Below are 17,027 nucleotides of genomic sequence, written 5' to 3' on the forward strand. Positions count from 1 at the left end.
CAACTATCAAAAGTCTTTCAAACCTACAAATAAATTAAAATAAAAAAATAAAAATAAAAATAAAAAAGCAATCAAAAGCGTTGAGTTTTTATTTTTTTTTTATTTTTTTTTTAAAATTTATAATAAAATCTACATTTTGATATATTTTTGTTATTTTGTTATACATATATATTTTTTTATTGATAAATAATTCTGAAAAAATCCTAAACAAACCTTTAAAAAATTTAAAAATTTAAAAATTTAAAAATTTAAAAATTAAAATAAAATAAAAAAATAAATAAATTAATAAATAAAAATGAACTTTTTCATTTCTATTATTAAAATATTATTTTAATATTATTATTAGTATTAGTATTATAAATCACATACTCCCTTTGCTCCCTTTGCCCTCCACCTCCCCCTCCTCACTCCCTTCCTCTTTACCATCACTGAAATTTCTCCATGAGGGGCGGCTCCTGAGTCTCCGGGGAACCGCCACCACAGTCTTTTTTCTTAAAGTCTCGGGGATTTTTTTTTTTTATGTTTAACTATCAAGTATAAGGCATCTTTCTGACTAAGTTTTATATTTTATATTTTATATATTAATATATATATTAGAAATATTAATAATAATAATAATAATATTAAATAACACACACACAATTTCTTTCTTTCTAATCACCGTGGGGTGCCTGCTTTTTTTTTTTTTTTTTTTTTTTTTCTATACCTCAACTTTATTGACTAGAAAAAAAGAAAAAAAAAATAGTTGCAACGCCGCACACACACCTACCAGTTTTTTTATTAATTTATTAATTTATTAATTTAACAACCTAAGAACTTTTTTGATTTCATCATATCACCACTCAATCATTTAGGTCTTCGCCCCTCTTTTATTTTTTTTTTTCTCTCTTTTTAATATATATATATATATTTCTTTTTTTTTTAAAAAAAATACAAATTATTATAAATATCACCTAAATTCCTCATGTTTTATTTTAAATTTTTTTTTTATTCTATTTCTTCTTCTTTTTTTTTTCTTCATCATTATTTTTTTTTTACTCTAATATATATATATATATATATCCCCATTAATTCGTTTTTAATAATAATACCCCCATTCATCCATTCATAAAATCACAATGAGCAGATCTCTCACTCAAGCCGCCAGAGTCCTTAGAAACTCCTCTGCTGCTCGCTCCGTCTTTGCTTCCTCAATCAGATTCTACTCTGCTTCAGCACTCCCCCTTAAGACCCCCATCACTCTCCCCAATGGCATTAAATACGACCAACCAACTGGTCTCTTCATCAACAATGAGTTTGTCGCCTCTCAATCCGGCAAGACCTTTACCGTAGAGAGCCCTTCTACCCAGCACACCGTCGCTGAGGTTTATGAGGGTTCCGAACAAGACGTTGAAATTGCTGTCAAGGCTGCTGAAGAGGCTTTCAAGTCTTGGTCTCAAACCCCTGCCTCCGAGCGTGGCCTTCTTCTCAGCAAGCTCGCTGACAAGATTCACGAAAATGCTGAGCTCCTCGCTTCAATTGAGTCCTTTGATAACGGTAAGGCTCTCACCCTTGCCCGCGGTGATGTTGCTCTCGTCGAAAAGGTTATTCGTTACTATGCTGGTATTGCAGACAAGATCTACGGCACCCAAATCCCTACCAATGACGGCTTTTTCACCTACACTGCCCGTGAACCTCTTGGTGTTTGCGGTCAAATTATTCCTTGGAACTTCCCTCTTCTCATGTGGTCTTGGAAGATTGGCCCTGCCCTTGCCACTGGTAACACTGTTGTCTTGAAGACTGCTGAGTCCACTCCTCTTTCCGCTCTCGTCGTCTCCCAGTTTGTTCAGGAAGTTGGCATCCCTGCCGGTGTTGTTAACATCATTTCTGGCTTTGGCGCTACTGGTGCTGCCATTGCCAAGCACCCCAGAATTAAGAAGGTTGCCTTTACTGGTTCTACCGCTACTGGCCGCTACATTATGAAGGCTGCTGCTGAGTCTAACCTCAAGAAGGTCACCCTTGAGCTCGGTGGTAAGTCCCCCCACATCATCTTTGATGACGCTGATCTTGACACTGCCGTTGAGGTTGCCGCTCTCGGTATCTTTTACAACTCTGGTGAAGTCTGCTCTGCTGGCTCCCGTCTTTACGTCCAGGACACTATCTACGATGAGTTTATTGCTCGCCTGAAGGCCCGTGCTGAGGCCATTTCTGTTGGTGACCCATTTGACAATGAGACCTTCCAAGGTTCTCAGACTTCTAAGGCTCAGCTTGACAAGATTCTTAAGTACATTGAGCTCGGCAAGGAGGAAGGTGCTCGTCTTGTCACTGGTGGTGAGCGTCTTGACCGTCCTGGTTACTTCATTGCTCCTACTGTCTTTGCTGATGTCAAGGAGGATATGCGCATTGTCCGTGAAGAGATTTTCGGCCCTGTCATTGTTGCCACCAAGTTCTCTTCTGTTTCTGAGGTTGTCGACCTTGCCAACAACTCTGAGTACGGTCTTGGTGCCGGTCTGCACACTGAGGACATTAACAAGGCCATTGATGTTGCTGGCAGAATCCACTCTGGCTCTGTTTGGGTCAACACTTACAATGCTTTCCACGAGGCTGTTCCCTTTGGTGGTTTCAACCAGTCTGGTATGGGCCGTGAAATGGGTGAGCAGAGCATTGACAATTACACTCAGACCAAGGCTGTCAGAATCAAGATCAACCCCAAGAATTAGACAAGTGTTTATATAAAAGAAAATATTTTTTATTTGTAATGACTTATGATTTTTTTAAAATAATAAAAATAAATTAAATTAAAAAGGGAATATTTAAAAAAATTGTAAAAAAATAAAAAAACTAAAAGCAAAAGATTTCGGATAATCTTTTTTTTTTAGAGTAAAGTAGTTTGAATTTGTTCCGGGGGAAAAGACGGGCAAGTTTAAAAAAGCAATAGAAGTTTCAACAGTTTAACAAAAAGATGAAGACGAAGATGAAGATGGGGGTCACCTACTAAAGTTTTCTATAGTTGATTATTTATTATTATCAAAACTTTCACACTTCCCTCCCTCCTTCTTTTCCTTACGCAATCGTGCCCATAAGTTACACACATGTACAATCTTTTAAGTATCTCTTTCTTTCTCGCAATATCCACGGAGTGCAGCAACCACGCTGCCATAACGGCCCGAGCACTAGAATTATTATTATTATTATTATTATTATTATTGTTATTGTTGTATATATTTTGGGTACTTGGAACCATCTACATTTAAGATAAAAAAAGAAGAAGACATTTCAGGTAATTCCGAAAAGAAGAAAAAGAAAACGATTATATATATATATATATATATATAAGAAATAAATAAATAAATAAATAAAGAAAATATTGTATGAGAACTCCGATTATATAACTGAAATAAAACAAAACAAAACATTATTAATAAATAAAATAAGAAACAAAATGATTTTTCAAAAAAATAGTACTGGATACTTTTTTTTGTTTTTTTATAAAAAGAGAAATTGTGAATTACTTTTATTTTTTTCCGTTATAACTTAATTTATTTGTTCAAGTCTTGACATTCTCCGGGACAAAAAGAAAAGAATATATATATATTTCTATATAAATTACTAATTACTTTTGTTGGTAAATTGTTTTTTTTTTTTTTTTTTTTTTTTTTAAAAAAGATTTAAAAAAAAAAAGTCATTCATTTATTCCTTTTATATTTATTCCAACCGGGGATTATTTATTTATATATTTTAAAATTTTTATTTTTTATTTTTCAAAATCCGGGGAAACAACAACCCCTCCCTTCCTTCTCCTTCTCCAGTATTATTGTTATATATATATATATTTTTTTTAATGCACAAGACTAACTGCTTAAAAAATTTTTTTTTTCTTTCAAAAACCAACTTTCTCAACTTTGGGTTATATAAAAAAAATAATAATAATAATTAAGTACTGTGGCAGTCACTCAAAAAAAAAAATACTTTATATTTAAAGTATTTTTTAAAAAAAAACAAAAAAAAAAATAGTTATATTAAAATTGTATTTATATAATAATTATATTACCTCTGGAGGTGACATCAATAAAAGTAAGGTAATGTAAAATACAACCAAGACTTTTATTAAATGCACATTAAACACACAAGTATTTTTTCTAGTAGGATTTACCGGGGAAAAAAAAAAAAAAAAAAAAAAAAAACTCTTCAGAATCCAAGTTAACTGGATATGTATAAAAGAAATTATAGAAAATTATATAAACTTATAAAAAAATATACAGGAAAAGAAAGATATTCTTCATGAATTAATCATAGTCGCATAATTATAAAAAATCAATTAAAAATAAAGAAAAATAATAGTCCAGATGATATTTAGCGTAAATGATTTTATGCCCCCTCTTTTTTTTTTTTTTTTTTTTTTTTTTTTTTTTTAAAATGTGATTTTAATTCGTATAAAAGGTTCAGGGCTTTTGTGTACTAGAAAGAAAGAAAAAAAAATATCAAACCCTTCGTCTCAAAACGTCTCCAAAGTTCAATGAATAGTCATATGAAAGTTCTTAATCTTCATCTTATTTCTAAGAAGGAAACGAAAAGCCACCAATGCCCCCACCCACGGCTGTGGGAGCAGACGGTGCGCCTCCAAGACCGGCCTGGAACGCATCGTTTTCCACAATCGGGTTACGCGACGTGCGCGACACGGGCGACGGTGGCACAAACCCGGACTGTGCAGATGACATTGACCAAAAACTGTTTCCATAGCCACTGACATTACTAGAATTGGTATTGGAAGTCATGGCAAACGAATTGTACCCGACAAAATTCGATGACAATGAAGAAGAAGAAGAAGAAGAAGAAGGTGTGCGCAAATGACGGAACCCAGGCTCCCCGTAGCCTTCGTACCCATTACCAGTACCGGGCCAGCACCCCCACGCACCAGAAGAAGAAGAAAAAGATGCAGGGGCAGCAGCGGGTGCTAGCAAAGAAGATGATGATCCAACACCATTGTTCCCGGCTAAGCTTGTGTGGCGCATAATCTGGAACAGTTCGGCCACAGCTTCACTGGTCGGCGAGTACAACTGCATCGGCTGCAACTGTGCCAAGTCACTTGTCTGCACATGCAGACCTTCACTGGGGCCCGCGCCTACCACACCCGCGCCGGCACCAACACCGGATCCTGTCCGGTGGTGGAAGCCAATTCTTCTTTCAGGTGTCTGTGGAGGTGGCCCAAGGTCTGCGGGAAGAAAAAGTGACACGTCTGTAGATCCTACGAGATCCTGGCCGCTCAGCCTGATGTTTTGAATATCCCAGTGCTCAAGCAGTGAAGCTTTACGGGACCGAGACCGAGAGTGTGTAGTGGCCCGCCGTCGGCCGGTATTTAGTCCTGTAGATATTGGGGTTATGGGTGCCGCTATTGTGCTGGTAATATTATTAGTGTTGTTGTTGTTGTTGTTAATGCTGTTGCTACTACTGCTGGTTCCTGAAGATCCGTCTGCGTATTCTGTGCTGGTGCTTGAAAAACTGGGGAAAGGTATTTCGTCTGCAAATTCTGCAGACGGTGCACGCACATGAGTACGCGTAACGGCGTTACCAGGTCCCACCCGTTCTATCTTCCCTCGTTGGGAACTGTTGATCGTTAACTGCGCCAGTTCGCTACATACCACGTTATGCTGTTCGTTTAATCTACTACTATTACTGCCCGCAGTTTGCATCTGGATTTGTGGTTGTGATGGTTGTGGTTGTGGTTGTGGTTGCTGGTACTGCTGCGGCTCGAAAAACGGCCCTCCCTGAACTATCATGGTAGGATCATTATTGGTGCTAGCTGGTGAAGGTTGCAGTTGCGGAACAAAAGCCTCAACAGCTATGATGGATTTCTGGTGACGCCGTGCACGCACAGGTCTCGGAGCCACAAGCGAGACTGCTGGGGCTGCTGTGATGACTATCGGTGCCAGCAGTCCTGCTGCCGGAGGATCTGTGGCGGAGCCTACCGGTCCGCTGGGAAAAGGGGAAGAGGAATACTGGAAAGAAAGCAAAGGAGAAGAGCTTCGAAACATGTCGGTATTGTTTCCAGAAAACGAAGGTTCTGCAGACTCTGTATGGGACAGAGAATAGTGGTCGGAGATCCACGAGGATGAAGATGGTGCTGCGTTTGATTGCACGGGAGCAGCTGTAGCAGGATGGGTTTGTTGAGCCTGAAGTGGGAACTGGAACTGCTGCTGGTGCTGGTGCGACATTAGGTAAAGAGAAAAAGAGAAAAAGAGAAAAAGAGAAATGACTTCAGAATAAGAAATAAAAAAAAAGCTAAGAAGCTGGAAATATTATGGTAAATGTATATACAGGTAAATAAGGTGTTTAGATCAAATTGAAAATGGTGATAATGGATTTTATTTTATTTTTTTTTTTCGATTTTTTTTTTTTTCAAAAGAAGGGATGGCCAAAGGAAGGGGCCAATTTTTTTTTTTTTTTTTTTTTTAAATGGTTTGTAACTTTTTTCCCAAGTGGCCACCAAATTATGACGTAAAACGCATAATCCAAGCAATCAAATTGGATCCCTCAATTTGAATAGAGTTTCTTGTAATTATTCAATAATAAAAATAAAATTTATCACTTAGAGTAAAACGATTAAAATAATTAAAAAAAAAAAAAAAAAAAACTAATACCAATTTCCAAGAGTACCATTTATAAAATTTATATTCATATTTTTTTCTTGTTCCTCAATGTATTTATGGATTCTCAGTAGCAGGCTTCTTCTTCTTAAGCTCCAAAGGCTTGCCAGTGATGCGGAAGTACAGATCCTTAACATCGTCAGTAGTCGTCTCAAAGTGCGAAGTAGCATCATATGACTTGGAAATGTACACATGGTCCTTAGTACCATCGTCAATGGGCTCATAGAGCTCTGCAATTCCCATAAGAACGTCCTTGGTAGGTCCCAGCAGTTTAAACGCAGGTTCAATTTCAACGTGGGGGGCGTCTGTCTCAATGACGGTCGAAATGATGGCCAGGTAGTGGCCCTTGGAGCACACAAAGTGAGACGAAGACAAAATGGCAATGTAAATGTCATGCTTGCGCTTGACCTGGTTCTGGGGAATAATGATTTGCAACGAATCCAGATTCTCAGTGTTGGGGACTGGGTGCTCCAAAATCACCATGGCACGAATCACACGCTCACCAGTCTTCTTGACCTTGTCAGGGAAGTATGTGGGATCACCAATGACAATCTTGGTCCTGGCCACCTCGTCACCTGAGCGCACACCACACACCTTGCCATCGGCATCGTACTCAAGCCCGTCAATAGGCTTGTTGAGCATATAGGTACCACCATAAACGGCCGACATGCGGGCAAACGCCTGCGGGAGCTCGCCGAGACCGTAGAGAGGGTAAATGTAGGGAGACTTGCCGTAGAGTGCAACCGAGTGCAAGTACATGATAACACGCTCAATTGTCTCGCGAGCGGGCTCTGTCAAGTATTCGTCGGTTGTCCAAAGGGCCATGGCGTGGCCGATAAAGTCGCGGGTACCGGGCTCGAGGCCAAACTTGAGGTAGACCTCAGTCATGGTATTCTTGTCCAAATCAAGGCCAGAGTGTGTGCTCTTGTCCTCTTCCTTGTAGTTGCCGACAAACTCGAAAAAATTGCGCGCTCGGCGCTTTTCAAACAGGCCCATGAGCGGACTCTTAATGGCCTCCATCTGGGTGGACGGCACCTTGGCAATGCGGCCATCGCGGTAAACATAGGAACCGGAGATTTGGGTAAACTCAAGATACGGGAGAACTTCAGTGTTAGTCAGAATTTTTGTCAGCTCACCGCCAGCCATGACAAACTTGGGGATGAGATCAACGTTCCAGTCGCGATCACGGCCGAGGCTCTCTTCGGCCTGCTTCCCAGGGCGGAACTTTTTGTAAAGTTGTGTGAGATTAAGCGAAGCACTCTCACTGTGGGATTAAATAAAGTTAAGTTAGTTGCTGTTGCTGGGAGAATAATAAACGAAAGTATAGATTTGTAGGGTATCAAATCAAGCTGACAAGCTAGCAAATATAGCAAGCAAATAAAAAAAAAAATACTCACCCGCCATAGTGGTCTTGTCTGTCAATGTGAAGGACCTTCTTTCCCTCGACACTCATGATGCCGGAAAGAATGCACTCGGTGAGACCTAAGTGATATTAGCAAGTGATTCATTTGATATTAAAGATAGAGAAAATTAAATAAAAATCAAGCTTACCGGTGCCTATATCAAAAAATCAAAAAAAAAAAAAAGTTAGTAATGATAAATTTTGTAGGTGATAAAGAATGTGGTGGCAACATTGATTGATTGATAAGGAGATTTGTGGTTGGTGATGGTACATACCCAGGACAATAACGTCGTATTCCTCATCCATTGTGAACTAAGAAGGAGAATTTAATGAGTGGTTATGATAAAGAATTAAAAGACAAGCTTTTTTAAATGGAAATGAAGATTAAAAAAAAGTGATTGGAAAAAGGAAAGGAGGCAAATAAAGGAAAGAAGGGGGAAAAAAAAAGTTTGCGAGACACAAAGCCGGTGGTAGTGGTGGTGGTGGTACTTGGCTGGGGTTACGGCAGGTAAGGAACCCAAAAAAGCGCCAGCGAGGCCGAGGATAGCTGGCGGTTTGGCCACTCAACAGCCGGGTAACCACTATTTTTTTTCCTTAAAGAAGTAAAATAGGACCAAGTTTTAAATAATAAGTCACAAGTTCTTTTTTTACAATATTCAACTTTTTAATATTCAAAAAAAATTCAACAAATACTTTTCAAAAATACAACTTTTTATTTTTTTCTATTTTTTTTTTTTTAAATCTTGGCCTTCTTCTTGGAAGAAAACTCAACAAGAGGTCCTTCCTCATACATCTCGCTCGTCTCCGGGTTAAAAATGCGGCGGCAGTCTGGTCTCTTAATCTTCATGGTAGGTGTCAGAGTGCCATTGTCTGCACTCAAGGGCTCAATAAACAGCTTGATATTCTTGATGACCTCAAAACCCTTAAGCCCAGCGCTCTGCACGTGGCTGTTGATTTCGGTCAAGACGGCCTTGCGGACATCCTTGTTAGAAAAGGTGGCCTGAACAGCCTCCAGATCCTTAGGGTTGACATTCAAACCCAACTTGGATTGCAAGAGAGCAGCATATGGCTCAGGAGTAATACCCACAATGCCCACAAGGTAGGTCTCGAAAGAGTTACCGTCAACAAAGACCTGGGAAATGAGGGAAGAGCGAGACGAGTAAATGGTCTCAATTCTTTCAGGAGCAACATACTCACCCTGGGCCAACTTGAACATGTTCTTGACACGGTCAATGATGTAGATGCGGCCCATGTCGTCAATCTTGCCAACGTCGCCAGTGTGGAACCAGCCGTCCTCAGTAACAGCCTTGACAGTCTCTTCTTCGTTTTTGTAATAGCCGTGGAACATTTGAGGGCCGCGCAGCATGATTTCGCCACGGGGGTGGGGCTGGTCGTGGATGGAGTAGCCAAGCTCAGGCAAGTCACGCAGGCACACCTCGCACGCGGGAGTTGGGGGGCCCACAGAGCCGGATTGGTTATCATCAACAGCCAAAATGGAAATACCGGCAGCGGTTTCGGTCAGACCGTAACCCTCGCAGAACTGTACAGAAAGAGCACACTTGATAAAGTCAATGTTCTCAGCAGCAAGAGGAGCAGATCCAGAAAAGACCTTGCGAGTGTTATCAAACCCAAGAAGCTTGCGGACCTTGTCAGACCAGACCTTGTCGAGCTCAGGGTGAGTGACTTGGCCAGTAGTCTTGAGGTTCTTAAGCTTTTCGGCATAGGCAGCACGAGTAACCTCGCCGATCTTGCCAGGAGCCTCAATAGTGGATGTGCGGATACCGACACACATCTTGTTGAAGATACGGGGGACACCAACCATGGCTGTGGGTTTGAGGGTGCGCAGATCGTCAAAGAGTTGGCTAGCATCGGAGTGCAAGAAACCAAGTCGAGCACCAGAAGAAAGCATACCGTGAACATTGACACGGTCGAAAACGTGTGCCAGAGGAAGGTTGGACATGAAGGTGACAGTCTCGTCATCGCTAAAAAAGTCATTGTACTTGAACATGGTCACGGCTGCCGCCATGGTGGAGTGGTGGAGAATGACACCCTTAGGGTTGCCAGTGGTGCCTGAGGTGAAGTTGATGGTGAAGACATCGTTAGACTTGGGCTTGCGGTGTTCGCGGGGGATGTGCTTTCCGCTATCCTCGACATCTGTGAAAGAGTAAAGCGAGACGCCGACAGACTTGGCCCAGGCGTTGAGGACATCGCGCTTGGAGTGGCCCGGGTGCTCCCAGTACTCCGGGTCCTCAAGGTCGTTAAATGACACAATGGCTTTGAGGGTAGGCAGCTCATTCTTGGAGGCGAGTAGGGCTGGGATGTGGGCAATGGATGCAAAGATGATTGGCATGTTGGTAAGGTTAACAATGTACTTTGAAGCCTCAGGGCCCAATGTGTCGTAAAGAGGAACAGGTGTGAGAGCAGTTCTGCTGCAGGCCAGATCGGTAATGACCCAGTTGCGGCTGTTTGGTCCGTAAAGACCAACAGTGTATTGTTCCTTGTGGGGCTCAAGGCCTGAGTGCTTTTCGACGATGTTGATGATACCGGAGGCCACATGGTTGACACGCTCGTTGATTTCGGAGTAAGTTTGGAAGATATAGGGCCCCCAAGTCTTTGAAGACTGATCATGGGTGCGTTCGCCGAGACACAGCGCGTTGGGCTTAGCGTTCACGACAGCTTGGAAGGTGGAATCGACTGTATCGAGGTCTGGGTGAACGACCGAGATGAGACGGTCTGGGGAGTGGGCGTTTCGGTAGACTGCTGAGAAGCCTGGTTTTTCAGATCCAGGGATAGGGATGGCTTGCTTTTTGCCTGGTTTTGCACGGATCGTTTCGATTCGAACAATCAAACCTTTGTCGGAGCTATTAGGGTTGATCTTTTTGTCCCAGACTGGAGGATAGACTGGGATTCTTTTCTGAACATGTTCAGGGAAGGTGGAGCCTGGAAGAACCATTTTTTAAATTTAAGATTTATGATAGAGGTTTAGAATAATAAAACTATTAATTTCTTTCTAATAAAAAAAAACAAAAAACAACAAAAAGGAAACAAAAAGAAAGAAAAGATTTTAAAAAAACTTGGATTGAAATTTCCCAAAAAAAACTTGGGGATGCCAGTCTGTATTTAAATTAAAAAAAATTCACATCAATACCAACTGCCCCTCCAATCCCTTTCTCTCTCTTTCTCTCTCTTTCTCTCTCTCCCCGCTTTTTTTTTTCATCATATATCAAATAAGTTTCCCCATATCTATTTGGGAAACCACAGGCCGCTGGGCGTCGTCTGTCTACTGGGCGTGGATGGGTATTGGAGTACGGTGCGGTGGCTACAGGAAGGCCCCTTGAGCCAGTTGAGTGTTACCAGTGGACTACGTGAAGACGCAAAATGCGGAGAATCTGGCGGAGTTGCTCCGGGCTTTTGTAACAGTCCAGCCATGCCCTGTGGCTCTACTGGTACTTAAAAAGCACTTTCTACCATGGAAATCGCCAATTACAGAAATCTGTCGCTTCTATCTGACCTTAAAGCCCTTTGTATTTTATATTGTACCCTTTTTAGTAACAACCGCTAAGCTGAAAAAAAAAAAGGTCCTCGGCGGGTCGCCCTGGAAGCTCGGCTTAAACTGCTTTTGGTCCCTCGGCATTAAAAGCCCATAAATAAATAATACGAACTGGAAACTCGTCCAACGGCCACAACCATACAAAAATAAAATAAATAAATAAATAAAAAATTCACCCCCGGGACTTAAAGCTCAAAAGGACCTAAGGTCCCGACCGGTGTCATGCCTAGCATCAAGACCGTAGGCATTAATCAAAAACATACGATAGAATTGTACCGTTGGTCCTTCCAGTATCGAATCCAAGATCAAAAAAAAAAAAAAAAAATTAAAAAAATTCCCATAAAATAATTCTTTTAAATAATCCGGGCTTTGACAAATTTTTTCCATAACTGACCGCGGTCCCAATAAAGTATATTTGCCTATAACCGTTTATCCAGCTATTCTCTGCCTGCTGGAATTTTTTCTTTTTTTTTGACTTCCTTTGGCTCCGAAGTCTCCGAGTCGGCACATCTTAGATCAAAGACTTCCTTTTGACCGATATCTCCAAATGGTAACTTCCGGATAAGATGGTTAGAATATCCATCTTATCCTTTTTTTTAGACCTATTAGTAGACATATATATAATAAACATTTCTCTACATTTTACTTTTTAACATACTGCACTTTTCCTTTTTTTCCACCCTTTAGATTTTATTCTTGTTCTGTGACAAATCCAACAATGGACCCTCTTGGTACATCTCGCTTGTCACGGAATTAAAATAACGACGACAGTCGGGCCGCTTAATCTTAAGCGTCGGTGTAAGTGTACCATTAGCCGGACTCAAAGGCTCAATAAACAACTGCACATTCTTAATCAACTCAAAACCCTTAAGCCCAGCACTCTTAATATCCTGCGTAATTTGTCTCAGCACCTCCACTCTAGCATCCTTGCGTTTAAACGACGCTGTCAGCGCATCAACGTCTGTCGGAGACACTTCCAGGTTCAACTTATTCTTGAGCAGCGTACAATAAGGCTCTGGATTAACACCAATCACTGCAACAAGGAATATCTCAAATGAGTTACCGTCAATGAAAACTTGCGAAATAAGTGATGAAGCAGACGAATAAAAGGCCTCGATTCTCTCCGGAGCAACATACTCGCCTTGTGCCAACTTAAACATGTTCTTGACGCGATCAATAATGTAAATACGGCCAATATCGTCAATCATGCCCACATCACCCGTGTGGAACCATCCATCAGGCTCAAGAGCCTTAACAGTCTCCTCCTCATTCTTGTAATACCCATGGAACACTTGCGGCCCACGAAGCATAATCTCACCGCGTGGGTTCGGCTTGTCGTTTATCGAGTACCCAAGTTCAGGCAAGTCACGCAAACACACTTCGGTCGTGGGCGTGATGGGACCCACAGACCCAGAATGGTTATCATGAGTATTAGACACTGAAATACCACTTGTAGTCTCAGTCAACCCATAGCCCTCGGAAAACTTGATGCCCAGTGCGCATCTCATCAAGTCAATGTTCTCAGCAGCCAATGGTGCAGACCCTGAGTTGAGCACCTTAGCGTTTTCAAACCCAAGCGACTTGCGGAGATTGTCGGTCCAAACCTTATCGTACTTAGGGTGTTTGCTCTCACCAGTCGCACGTAGATGCTTGATCTTGGCCTCAAATGCTTCCCTAGTGATCTCACCAATCTTTCCAGGTGCCTCAATGGTTGATGTACGAATACCGGTGCACATTTTGTTCCAAATACGAGGAACGCCGCACACCAAAGTGGGCTTGAGCATAACCATGTCTTCAAACAATTTAGTAATATCACCACGAATGAACCCTACCTTGATGCCTGAAGACAACATCCCGTGTATGTTGCAGCGCTCGTAAATATGTGCTAGAGGCAAAAACGAAAGATAGGCGTCAGTATCAGCTTGGTCGAAAAAATCATTGTATTTGATGATGGTCACGCCAGCTGCAATAGCAGAGTGACGAAGAATAACGCCCTTGGGGTTGCCAGTGGTGCCCGAAGTAAAGTTGATTGTAAAGATATCGTCTGCTGTGGGCTTGCGGTGTTTACGAGGAATATGCTTGCCGCTATCCTCAACATCTGTAAAAGAATAAAGAGTCACGCCAACAGACTCAGCCCAGGCATTGAGAACGTCACGCTTAGAGTGACCAGGATGTTCCCAGTATTCGGGATCTTCAAGTTCGTTGAGTGAAACAATGACCTTAAGTGTTGGCATTTCCTTCTTGGCTGACAACAAGTAAGGAATATGTGCAATAGACGCAAAGATGATGGGCATGTTGGTCAAGTTGACAATGTATTTTGTAGACTCCGGGCCCAGAGTGTCGTACAAGGCAACAGGAGTTACCGCAGTTCTATTTGCTGCAAGATCCGTAAGCACCCAGTTACGACTGTTAGGACCATAAAGACCAACCGTGTACTGTTCCTTGTGAGGGTCCTGGTGGGCATGTTTTTCAACCAAGTTGATGATACCTGAAGACAAGTGTGAAACTCGTTCGTCAATTTCTGAGTAGGTTTGGAAAGTGTATGGCCCCCAAGTTTTTGTGACTTGGTTGTACTGGCGCTCGCCAAGGCACAATGAGTTGGGATTGGCCTTTACTGTTGCAGAGAAAAGATCATCGGTACAGCGTAGATTTGGGTGCACCACAGACACGAGCTTCTTGGGGTTATGTGCATTGCGATACACAGCCGAGTACCCAGGCTTTTCGGAACCGGGCAATGCCACAGCCTGCTTCTTGCCAGCAACAGCAGTAATAGTTGTGATAGTGTTCATAAACTCGGGGCCCTTAGGGTCCACACTATCATCCCACTCAACAGGAAATGTGGGGATTCGCTTTTGGACATCTGGGGTAAAGTTTGATCCAGGAAGAACCATTGTTGAAGTATGTTGTTATAGAAAGAAAGTGAGAATAGCTAAAGGAGTGTTGAAGATTTAAAAGATTATTAAAGAAAGAAGATAAATATTAATAGAAAAGAAATGAAAAAAAAAATTTAAAAAAAAATGAAAAATTGGTCTGATATTTATAAAATATTGGTTGAGTTGTATCGAATTGATATGGAATCTTTCTGTTGCGGGGGTTCCATTTGGTCGCACAATAGACACTTTTTTTGACCCCACACAAAGTCCAAAATTTAACCCACAATGGAGATCAGATCCTCGGTTCTTTTTTTTTTTTCTTTAAAAAAACAATCATTTAAAAGGTCTTTTAACTAAAAGTTGAAAATTTTATTCCGTTGTGAAAAGACTTTGCAGAATGACAAGTTGATCTTGAATCAATTGTTCCATTGAAAATGACACATTCAATGCCTCAATACTTGAATTTCAATTTTTTTTTTATTAATGCTATTGAAATGACTTCTTTTATATATATATATATATATATATATTTTTTTAGAATTTCCATACAAAAAAAAAACATAAATAAATTTTAAAAAAGCTTCTTCGTTTAATCGACTAAGGTCCCATTGTGGGGTAAAGTTATGGATTTAATCAACATTTTCCCGCACTCAGAAGAGGAGGGGACAAGTTTTGCTAACAAAAAGTCTTCGCTCACTCCCCCACATTAAAAGAATTATTTTTCTCCAACCTCTCACTTTAAGCCGCAAAGTGCTGTTTTGATCTTTAATATTTGTTATGAAAGCTATTTACTTAACACATATGAAAAATAATAATTTTAAACCCTAACCCAAGTGAGTCATTTAGTCGGATCGGTCCGAAACATTCTCCAGCATTTTTCTTTTTTTTTTTTTTTTTTTATTTCACTTATTTATATGAAAAACTCCAAAATACTCCAAACATCTAAATTTCATTCTCTCGAACCCAAATTAAACAGAAAAAAATAAAAAAAAAAATGTCAAAGCAATTGCCAGTTATCAAACTGGAAAACTGCCTTGTCCGACCTCTTATGGATAAGGTTTCCAAGCCTTTGTTCCCTAATCCAATCAATCTCACCATTAACCCCAACGAACGCTGGGCAGTCACTGGGCCTCGCAAACTTGACCTTCTTAGCGTCATTGGCGCAAAACACATCCCAACACCTGCTCTCTCCCGTACATACCCCTTCTTGGAAAACTCTATTTGGCCTTCCCAAGCCATTCAGCTTGTTGAGTTCAAAGGTTCTGTTCTTGCTACTCATCTTTCCGCTCGCTACGAACACTTTCGCGATGAATTCGATATCCCTTTAAGCGAATACCTGGGCCAAACATTTGGAACCCAGGCAGGCCCAAATAAAGACAAAATTGAACATGCCATGAAAGCCCTCAAGCTTGATGAATTCCATAACCGTTGGATTGTCGGTCTCAGCAATGGCCAAATGCGCCGTGCCCGTCTAGCAAAAGCTCTTCTTAAGGAACCCCGTCTTTTGCTCATTGACGAGCCCTATCTTGGTCTCGACCCTCCATCCCGTAAGATTCTTTCTGAAATTCTTGGTGCTCTTCCTCCTAATCCCCATGTTGTTCTTGGACTCCGCATTCAAGACGAATACCCCTCTTGGATTACCCACGTTGCCATCACCGATGCCAATGGCGTTGACCGCCAAGGTCCAAAGGAAGAAATCTTTGATTACCTTGAGTTTTTGAAGCAAAAGGAAGTCGATGCTGCCCGTATTATTGCAAAGAAATCCAAGCGTGCTCGCGAACTTGAATTCACTGCTGAAAAGAATGAAGAGGTTATCAAACTAGACAAAGTCTCTATTGGCTACCGTGGTCAGGTTGTTTTGGATGAGCTGGAATGGTCTGTCAACAAGGGTGAAAAGTGGCACTTACGTGGTGACAATGGTTCTGGCAAAAGCACTCTTGTTTCTCTTTTGACGGCTGACCACCCTCAGTCTTGGAATTCTAAGATTGTCATCAATGGTGAGCCTCGTGAAACTGGAAAGCACAACTATTTCGACATTAATGACGCCATCGGCCATACCTCTCCTGAAATCCATGCCATTTTCCCTTCCAAATACACTGTTTTTGATTCCATTGCCACTGGCTACATTGTGGGTTCTATGATTCCTCCCAAAAACTTGACCTCAGAACAAACCAAGAACATCAATGACCTGATTGAAGAGTTTGAACTGGACCCCACTGCCAAGCTTTACGATCTTTCATTAAGTGACCAAAAAACTGTTTTATTCTTAAGAAGTGTTGTCAAGAAACCCGATCTTTTGATTCTTGACGAAGCTTTTTCAGCAATGGAGAGCTGGCGCGTCGAGCAATGTAAGGCCTTTATTAACAATTGGTCCGGCACCGTTATTGTGATTGGCCACATTGACGACGAAATTCCAGTGTGCGACAAGTACATTCGTCTGCACCCCAAGGGCGGCAAGCCTGAAGTTGGAGCAATCTCCGAATAATAGTTGTCTTTCGATTTTATCTTTTTTTTTTTGACTAACTATTCGATTATGACAATTTATAAAGAAAAATCATAAAAAAAAACAATCTTTCGGG

At 41.1% G+C, this 17,027-nt stretch overlaps 6 protein-coding genes across 6 annotated transcripts; 2 read left to right on the top strand and 4 right to left on the bottom strand.

The window, feature by feature from the left end:
• Positions 1–1,118: 1,118 nt before the first annotated feature.
• On the top strand, positions 1,119–2,699 carry SAPINGB_P002153 (uncharacterized protein; the record flags this gene model as incomplete). The annotated part of the gene is made up of 1 exon (XM_031996873.1): positions 1,119–2,699. One exon carries the CDS (start codon positions 1,119–1,121, stop codon positions 2,697–2,699), a length of 1,581 nt encoding a protein of 526 aa, XP_031852764.1.
• Positions 2,700–4,535: 1,836 nt separating this feature from the next.
• On the bottom strand, positions 4,536–6,191 carry SAPINGB_P002154 (uncharacterized protein; the record flags this gene model as incomplete). Its single annotated transcript, XM_031996874.1, has 1 exon — positions 4,536–6,191. One exon carries the CDS (start codon positions 6,189–6,191, stop codon positions 4,536–4,538), a length of 1,656 nt encoding a protein of 551 aa, XP_031852765.1.
• Positions 6,192–6,680: 489 nt separating this feature from the next.
• On the bottom strand, positions 6,681–8,331 carry SAPINGB_P002155 (uncharacterized protein; the record flags this gene model as incomplete). The annotated part of the gene is made up of 4 exons (XM_031996875.1): positions 6,681–7,887; positions 8,021–8,105; positions 8,175–8,180; positions 8,301–8,331. 4 exons carry the CDS (start codon positions 8,329–8,331, stop codon positions 6,681–6,683), a joined length of 1,329 nt encoding a protein of 442 aa, XP_031852766.1.
• Positions 8,332–8,761: 430 nt separating this feature from the next.
• SAPINGB_P002156 (uncharacterized protein) lies at positions 8,762–10,978 on the bottom strand (the record flags this gene model as incomplete). Its single annotated transcript, XM_031996876.1, has 1 exon — positions 8,762–10,978. One exon carries the CDS (start codon positions 10,976–10,978, stop codon positions 8,762–8,764), a length of 2,217 nt encoding a protein of 738 aa, XP_031852767.1.
• A 1,280-nt stretch (positions 10,979–12,258) lies between these two features.
• On the bottom strand, positions 12,259–14,466 carry SAPINGB_P002157 (uncharacterized protein; the record flags this gene model as incomplete). The annotated part of the gene is made up of 1 exon (XM_031996877.1): positions 12,259–14,466. One exon carries the CDS (start codon positions 14,464–14,466, stop codon positions 12,259–12,261), a length of 2,208 nt encoding a protein of 735 aa, XP_031852768.1.
• A 976-nt stretch (positions 14,467–15,442) lies between these two features.
• Positions 15,443–16,933, top strand: SAPINGB_P002158 (uncharacterized protein; the record flags this gene model as incomplete). The annotated part of the gene is made up of 1 exon (XM_031996878.1): positions 15,443–16,933. One exon carries the CDS (start codon positions 15,443–15,445, stop codon positions 16,931–16,933), a length of 1,491 nt encoding a protein of 496 aa, XP_031852769.1.
• Between the last annotated feature and the right edge of the window lie 94 nt (positions 16,934–17,027).

This window comes from Magnusiomyces paraingens, assembly GCF_902498895.1.
Source record: "Magnusiomyces paraingens strain CBS 517.90 genome assembly, contig: contig2, whole genome shotgun sequence".
NCBI lineage: Eukaryota > Fungi > Ascomycota > Dipodascomycetes > Dipodascales > Dipodascaceae > Magnusiomyces > Magnusiomyces paraingens.